Below are 8,912 nucleotides of genomic sequence, written 5' to 3'. Positions count from 1 at the left end.
GTGACGATTCTCGCGGGCTCAGAGGGACGGTTACTCTGATAAATTTTGTGTATACCGTTTCTTAAAGAGAGAAACTTCCATGTACATATACTTAATCATTAATAGTTACTTTAATACACATAAGTCGTGTCGGTAAAACCTTCTTCCTCGTATTAAATTGGCATCTCCATCTGGGAACCATATTCTTGGTTCTCATTCTCATATTCATCAACCATATTCAGCCCGTGCCCAGCTGGGTTGGATCAATCAATCAATTGATTGATTGACTCAGCCTCCATCAATCAAACAATTAACAAGACACATCAACAAAGATCTATTTTCCAGGTTGCTTATCTTCTGTATGTCTCAATAAAAATTATAAATATTTATTTCTGTATTTATTCTCGGTGCCTTTTTTTTTACAAGCCTGCTTCCTCCAGCTGTCAGTTGTGCACACACACACACACACACGCACGCACACACACACACACACACACACACACACACACACACACACACACACACACACACACACACACACACACACACACACACACACACACACAGGCTACAAGATGACCTGGATAGACTGAGTGAATGGTCCAACAAATGGCTGTTGAAGTTCAACCCGAGTAAATGCAAAGTAATGAAACTAGGCAGTGGAAACAGGAGGCCAGGCACAGGATACAGAACAGGAGATGAAGTACTTAATGAAACAGACAGAGAGAAAGATCTAGGAGTTGATATCACACCAAACCTGTCTCCTGAAGCCCACATAAAGAGAATAACGTCTGCGGCATATGCGAGGCTGGCTAACATCAGAACGGCGTTCAGGAACCTGTGTAAGGAATCATTCAGAATCTTGTACACCACATATGTAAGACCAATCCTGGAGTATGAGGCCCCAGCATGGAGCCCGTACCTTGTCAAGCACAAGACGAAGCTGGAAAAAGTCCAAAGGTATGCTACTAGACTAGTCCCAGAACTAAGAGGCATGAGTTATGAGGAAAGGCTGCGGGAAATGCACCTTACGACACTGGAAGACAGAAGAGTAAGGGGGGACATGATCACAACCTACAAAATCCTCAGGGGAATCGACCGGGTAAACAAGGATGAACTATTCAACACTGGTGGGACGCGAACAAGGGGACACAGGTGGAAGCTGAGTACCCAAATGAGCCACAGAGACGTTAGAAAGAACTTTTTCAGTGTCAGAGTAGTTAGTAAATGGAATGCATTAGGAAGTGATGTGGTGGAGGCTGACTCCATACACAGTTTCAAATGTAGATATGATAGAGCCCAATAGGCTCAGGAATCTGTACACCAGTTGATTGACGGTTGAGAGGCGGGACCAAAGAGCCAGAGCTCAACCCCCGCAAGCACAATTAGGTGAGTACACACACACACACACACACACACACACACACACACACACACACACACACATACACACATACACATACACATACACATACACACACATACCTGGGACCAGCCACTTGTGTCTACACACACACACACCTGGGACCCAGTACACATCTGAGACGAGGCAGTCGTGTCCACACACCACATACAAGACACGTGTGTCAGCACACACACACACATCGAACTCTCGTGTGTTATACTTTAATTATATCTTCTTGTTGGGAACCTTCTGAAGATGTTTGGTGTTAGAGAACTATTGCCACGTGTTAGAGAACTATTGCCACGTGTTAGAGAACTATTGCCACGTGTTAGAGAACTATTGCCACGTGTTAGAGAACTATTGCCACGTGTTAGAGAACTATTGCCACGTGTTAGAGAACTATTGCCACGTGTTAGAGAACTATTGCCACGTGTTAGAGAACTATTGCCACGTGTTAGTGAACTATTGCCACGTCTTAGAGAACTATTGCCTCGTGTTAGAGAACTATTGCCACGTGTTAGAGAACTATTGCCACGTGTTAGAGAACTATTGCCACGTGTTAGAGAACTATTGCCACGTGTTAGAGAACTATTGCCACGTGTTAGAGAACTATTGCCACGTGTTAGAGAACTATTGCCACGTGTTAGAGAACTATTGCCACGTGTTAGTGAACTATTGCCACGTCTTAGAGAACTATTGCCTCGTGTTAGAGAACTATTGCCACGTGTTAGAGAACTATTGCCACGTGTTAGAGAACTATTGCCACGTGTTAGAGAACTATTGCCACGTGTTAGAGAACTATTGCCACGTGTTAGTGAACTATTGCCACGTCTTAGAGAACTATTGCCTCGTGTTAGAGAACTATTGCCACGTGTTAGAGAACTATTGCCACGTGTTAGAGAACTATTGCCACGTGTTAGAGAACTATTGCCACGTGTTAGTGAACTATTGCCACGTCTTAGAGAACTATTGCCACGTGTTAGAGAACTATTGCCACGTGTTAGAGAACTATTGCCACGTGTTAGTGAACTATTGCCACGTCTTAGAGAACTATTGCCTCGTGTTAGAGAACTATTGCCACGTGTTAGAGAACTATTGCCACGTGTTAGAGAACTATTGCCACGTGTTAGAGATCTATTGCCACGTGTTAGAGAACTATTGCCACGTGTTAGTGAACTATTGCCACGTCTTAGAGAACTATTGCCTCGTGTTAGAGAACTATTGCCACGTGTTAGAGAACTATTGCCACGTGTTAGAGAACTATTGCCACGTGTTAGAGAACTATTGCCACGTGTTAGTGAACTATTGCCACGTCTTAGAGAACTATTGCCTCGTGTTAGAGAACTATTGCCGTATTGGCAAATATTAGATAACTATTGGCAATGATTCGTTTTTCTCCTAGAGCCTGAAGGCTTTGTAACTTTATTGTATCTCTGGTTTAATCTTATTTTGTGCTTAAGTCTTGGCTTTCTAATATATTTAAATACTGTACATGCTAAGTATTCACTGTAATCTGATCCTATTTATTTGTTATATATAATAATGATAATATTATTATTATTATCTTTGACCTGTCGAGCCTATTTGTATCACTGAACTTAATGGCATCTTGACAGAGAATCTTTCTTCTGCGCCTTTGTGGTAGTCTGTCTTTTCCAGGACTGCGGGTACACCATTCTTGAGTAAATTTTACAATTGTGAGACGTTTAGAAATCACCATGACTTGTAGGCTGCCTGTACCACCGACTTTCAGCTCCTCTGAATTATCGATAAATTAATGTCGATAAGAAACCTTTCAGTTTTGGCGTTTGGAATTAACATGTGAATTGTGAAAGGTAAGTCTCAAGAACTGGGTGTATTTTTCTTCCCGTGGGCGCACTCTCTCTCTTCCCAAGCTGCTCGCCCGTTGCCAAGTTCTTTGTCGTAGTGTGGGATGGTGATTTAAGACTCTCGGTCGGCTCCATTCATTCTTGGTTCTGCTCCATAAAATTCCCCTCAATTCTTTGCCTCATTGACAAAGAAGCTGTCAAAGTAGCTTGATTACTCTGCCTCACTTGTTCCATATTTTTAAGGTATCTCGCTGCCTGTTCACTTCATACTCCCATGTGGGTTTCTGCGTCGTTCTCTCCAGTGGGACTCTGGAGCCTGTGTAGTGTGTGTGGCGCCTTCCATACACACATCCTGGTGCACTACACTATCCTGGGCGAGGGACGGAGGCTTTCGTCTTCTCACTATCCTGGAAGTATATAATACTGAGTGTAGTATGGACGACTGGGTACAGTGTAGAAGACCGAGAGGGGTATAATGTATAGTGACCAAATTTCATGTTGGTTCGTATTTTGCATCCTTTTGCAACACGACCGTTACTTTAAGGGATATATTGAGCCACGGTCCTTCTCTCACTCTCTCTCTCTCTCTCTCTCTCTCTCTCTCTCTCTCTCTCTCTCTCTCTCTCTCAAATCATCAATGGTAGTGAGGTGTTAGCCAAAGCATGTGCTCTTAAAGAGAGAATATTAACCACTCTGTATTACATTTGAGCAGCCTGAATTAACTAATATACCAAGAACTCAAACAATATCGAATAAAACAATTACATGAGCAATTACAGCCGTCATACTACTACTATTATGCAGGCAGAGCCACATACCTGTGTGTCATCCAATAGTCAGTAGACTTATAGTCCTAACTACTACTAGGCTTTCAGGTAGATCTATCACCATTGCTCAAAATATGTCAATATGTTTTATAGGGGATAACATGGTACACAAAATCCTAGCCACATATATGGCTTCGATTTTGTGAACTCAGACGTACAAAAAGTCCTGGGGCCAGATTCACGAAGCAGTTACGCAAGTACTTACGAACGTGTACATCTTTTCTCAATCTTTGACGGCTTTGGTTACATTTATTAAGCAGTTTACAAGCATGAAAACTTCCCAATCAATTCTAGTTATTATTATAAACAGCCTCCTGGTGCTTTGCAGCTCATTAACTGTTAAATAATTGTAAACAAAGCCGCCAAAGATGGAGAAAAGATGGACAGGTTCGTAAGTGCTTGCGTAACTGCTTCGTGAATCTGGGCCCTGATGCCCAGCGGATGTAAGGTGTGTACAGAACTCTGTAGTATAATGTCATATAGCTTACCGCAGTGTTGTGGATAGTGAACACACTGTAAGCATGCACTGTAAGATGCTAGTCTCTTACTGGCTTACCTTCACCACCACATACCCACCAACGTTGGCTACAGTAATGTCATTAGTTCACTACCTCTGTAACTTTTATCACAAGTTTGAGGCAGGATTACCTGTAACCAGAATACATCACAAATGCAAATAACTTTGCCAATACAACATTGGAGGTCAGTTCCTGAACCTGTCATGTGATTCTGTCACGTGTTAATTAACCATATTAACCAAACCTGCAGACAGTGAGTGACACTAACGGGCCTGAAAACTCGACACCCAACTCTCACATCTGAAAATAAAGGAGTGTCGACGTTTCGGTCCATCCTGGACCATGATCAGATCGAATTGATGGGTCATTTTCGTCACCGGTGGAGCCCTGTGAGGGGGTCCTCGTCACCGGTGGAGCCCTGTGAGGGGGTCCTCGTCACCGGTGGAGCCCCTGTGAAGGGTCCTCGTCACCGGTGGAGCCCCTGTGGACGGGGTCCTTGTCATCGGTGGAGCCCCTGTGAAGGGTTCTCGTCACCGGTGGAGCCCCTGTGAGGGGTCCTCGTCACCGGTGGAGCCCCTGTGATGGGTCCTCGTCACCGCTGGAGCCCTGTGAAGGGTCCTCGTCACCGCTGAAGCCCTGTGAGGGATCCTCGTCACCGGTGGAGCCCTGTGAGGGGGTCCTCGTCACCGGTGGAGCCCTGTGAGGGGTCCTCGTCACCGGTGGAGCCCCTGTGAGGGGTCCTCGTCACCGGTGGAGCCCCTGTGAAGGGTCCTCGTCACCGGTGGAGCCCCTGTGGACTGGGTCCTTGTCACCGGTGGAGCCCCTGCGAAGGGTCCTCGTCACCGGTGGAGCCCCTGTGAGGGGTCCTCGCCACCGGTGGAGCCCTTGTGAAGGATCCTCGTCACCGGTGGAGCCCCTGTGAGGGGTCCTCGTCACCGGTGGAGCCCCTGTGGACGGGGTCCTTGTCACCGGTGGAGCCCCTGTGAAGGGTCCTCGTCACCGGTGGAGCTCTGTGAGGAGTCCTCGACACCGGTGGAGCCCTGTGAAGGATCCTCGTCACCGGTGGAGCCCCTGTGAGGGGTCCTCATCACTGGTGGAGCCCCTGTGAGGGGTCCTCGTCACCGGTGGAGCCCCTGTGAAGGGTCCTCGTCACCGCTGGAGCCCTGTGAAGGGTCCTCGTCACCGCTGGAGCCCTGTGAGGGCTCCTCGTCACCGGTGGAGCCCTGTGAGTGGGTCCTCGTCACCGGTGGAACCCTGTGAGGGGGGGGTCCTCGTCACCGCTGGAGCCCCTGTGAAGGATCCTCGTCACCGGTGGAGCCCCTGTGAAGGGTCCTCGTCACCGGTGGAGCCCTGTGAGGGGTCCTCGTCACCGGTGGAGCCCTGTGAGGGGTCCTCGTCACCGGTGGAGCCCCTGTGAAGGGTCCTCGTCACCGGTGGAGCCCTGTGAGGGGTCCTCGTCACCGCTGGAGCCCTGTGAAGGGTCCTCGTCACCGGTGGAGCCCCTGTGAAGGGTCCTCGTCACCGGTGGAGCCCCTGTGAAGGGTCCTCGTCACCGGTGGAGCCCTGTGAAGGGTCCTCGTCACCGGTGGAGCCCCTGTGAAGGGTCCTCGTCACCGGTGGAGCCCCTGTGAAGGGTCCTCGTCACCGGTGGAGCCCCTGTGAAGGGTCCTCGTCACCGGTGGAGCCCTGTGAGGGGGTCCTCGTCACCGGTGGAGCCCCTGTGAAGGGTCCTCGTCACCGGTGGAGCCCTGTGATGGGTCCTCGTCACCGGTGGAGCCCCTGTGAAGGATCCTCGTCACCGCTGGGGCCCCTGTGAGGGAGCATGTGCTGCTCCCTAACCTTTGATAGTCTCGATGGAACATGTGCTTTAAATTGTTTTCAGAGTGCCAGGAGAGAGGTGCCTCTTTACTGTCAGGAGAGGCCTGGTGGTGGAGGCACCCAGCACCACCACACCCCAGGTGTTGATGCTCCACAGGCACTACTTCACCCTAGTGAAGGCCTCACAACACAGGTACCCAACACCCTAGTGAAGGTGTTGGCACACATATATACACCCCCGCTGGAGCCCGGCGTATGGCCTTGTCTGCAGCGGTGAGCCACGTCACTAACACTTGCTTATGGGTCAAAAGTCGTGTCCCAGTTTGTTTTTTTGTCGATACCAAGAACGGCGGAGCCAGTGGATCAGTGTAGCTGGGTGAGAGGTGGCCGGAGATGCACCGGCATGCGAGTGTGTGTGTTGAGTGCGTCGGCCGGTCCAGGTGGGGATGACCATTAAACTAACCGGCTCGGTTACACTTGCAAAAAAGTTATCTTTTAACGTTGTAGGAGACATGGCCGTGGGTCGAGGCACCAGTCTTCACCTGGTGTGGTGTGGGGCGTCACCTTCACCTGGTGGGGTGTGGGGCGTCACCTTCACCTGCTGTAGCACGGGGCGTCACCTTCACCTGGTGTGGGGCGTCACCATCACCTGGTGTGGTGTGGGGCGTCACCTTCACCTGGTGTGGGGCGTCACCTTCACCTGGTGTAGTGTGGGGCGTCACCATCACCTGGTGTGGTGTGGGGCGTCACCTTCACCTGGTGTAGCACGGGGCGTCACCTTCACCTGGTGTGGTGTGGGGCGTCACCTTCACCTGGTGTAGCACGGGGCGTCACCTTCACCTGGTGTAGCACGGGGCGTCACCTTCACCTGGTGTGGTGTGGGGCGTCACCTTCACCTGGTGTAGCACGGGGCGTCACCTTCACCTGGTGTAGCACGGGGCGTCACCTTCACCTGGTGTAGCACGGGGCGTCACCTTCACCTGGTGTAGCACGGGGCGTCACCTTCACCTGGTGTAGCACGGGGCGTCACCTTCACCTAGTGAAGCACGGGGCGTCACCTTCACCTAGTGAAGCACGGGGCGTCACCTTCTCCTAGTGAAGCACGGGGCGTCACCTTCACCTGGTGAAGCACGGGGCGTCACCTTCACCTGGTGAAGCACGGGGCGTCACCTTCACCTGGTGTAGCACGGGGCGTCACCTTCACCTGGTGTGGTGTGGGGCGTCACCTACACCTGGTGTAGCACGGTGCGTCACCTACACCTGGTGTAGCACGGGGTGTCACCTTCACCTGGTGTGGTGTGGGGCGTCACCTACACCTGGTGTAGCACAGGGCGTCACCTACACCTGGTGTAGCACGGGGCGTCACCTTCACCTGGTGTAGCACGGGGCGTCACCTTCACCTGGTGTAGCACAGGGCGTCACCTTCACCTGGTGTAGCACAGGGCGTCACCTTCACCTGGTGTAGCAGGGAAGACGCCCCTCCCCCCTCCTCCCACATTAAGGAGCTGACTGGTAGAGATAACAACATATAAGACCAAGACCTCAGTGTGGGTGACGCCGCTGATCCAACCCGATAAGGAAGACCTAAAAGTCTTACATGGGAGTCGAACTCTTGAACTGGACGAGGTCAGGGGCACCGTGCCCCCTGGGGTCTACCTGGGACTGTGGTGTGAAGAAGGTAATTCACTGCAAACAAACCCTGAGTATGTTAGGGTATTTTGGGGTACCAGCGCGTGCCCATCATGGTACAGTGGGAAATGCGTGTATCTGGGGAGTCCAGAGACACGAGTTCGGTCCCACCACATTCCCGTAATTTATCACAATACTTAGATCATTTAGACACAGATGTGTAAGGCGTTCGAGGTTCCTTCCTGCCATTCCAGGTACCTCCCTTCCATCCCAGGCTCCTTCCCTTCCGTTTCAGGCTCCTTCCCTTCCGTTTCAGACTCCTTCCCTTCCGTTTCAGGCTCCTTCCCTTCCGTTTCAGGCTCCTTCCCTTCCGTTTCAGACTCCTTCCCTTCCGTTTCAGGCTCCTTCCCTTCCGTTTCAGGCTCCTTCCCTGTGGCTCCAGCATATTCTTCGCTGTTCGAGACTCATGCCGTACCAGGCACTCGTGTCCACTCTGTACTACCCCAAGTAACTGTCAGACGCGCTTCTTTGAATGCTAATTGGTCTTCATTGATAACCCAGCCATCCGCTTTACATTATTAATTTTTACGGCATTGTGTACGACCATTAACCGGAGCCAGCTTCTTCGAACACGATGTAATCCTGATGTTTTCAAGGACTCTCTGCGGTGTAGAGTGTACCCAGCCTGCAGTCTGCACAGTTTTAGGTAGTGGCCTAGTTGTGTCTGCTGGAGGACCCCCTGGCCACAGTGGCTGTTGGAGTACCCCCTGGCCACAGTGGCTGTTGGAGTACCCACTGGCCATATTGTCTGTTGGAGTACCTCCTGGCCATAGTGGCTGTTGGAGTACCCCCTGGCCATATTGTCTGTTGGAGTACCCTCTGGCCACAGTGGCTGTTGGAGTACCCT

The 8,912-nt window shown here is 50.8% G+C and overlaps 1 protein-coding gene across 1 annotated transcript; it reads left to right on the top strand.

Annotated features, from left to right (window-relative positions):
* Positions 1–1,639: 1,639 nt before the first annotated feature.
* LOC138359494 (coiled-coil domain-containing protein 15-like) lies at positions 1,640–2,770 on the top strand. The gene has a single exon (XM_069318801.1). The coding sequence runs from the start codon at positions 1,640–1,642 to the stop codon at positions 2,768–2,770; it is 1,131 nt and encodes a 376-aa protein (XP_069174902.1).
* The last annotated feature ends 6,142 nt before the right edge of the window (positions 2,771–8,912 follow it).

The sequence above is a fragment of the Procambarus clarkii genome, chromosome 8 (assembly GCF_040958095.1).
Source record: "Procambarus clarkii isolate CNS0578487 chromosome 8, FALCON_Pclarkii_2.0, whole genome shotgun sequence".
In the NCBI taxonomy this organism is placed as follows: Eukaryota; Metazoa; Arthropoda; class Malacostraca; order Decapoda; family Cambaridae; genus Procambarus; species Procambarus clarkii.
The sequence above is the reverse complement of the archived record's forward strand: the minus strand, read 5'-3'. Positions and strand labels throughout refer to the sequence as shown.

What these genes read in the sequence shown, in the direction of transcription:
- LOC138359494 (XM_069318801.1), top strand. Translation starts at nt 1,640, where the DNA reads ATGTTTGGTGTTAGAGAACTATTGCCACGTGTTAGAGAACTATTGCCA.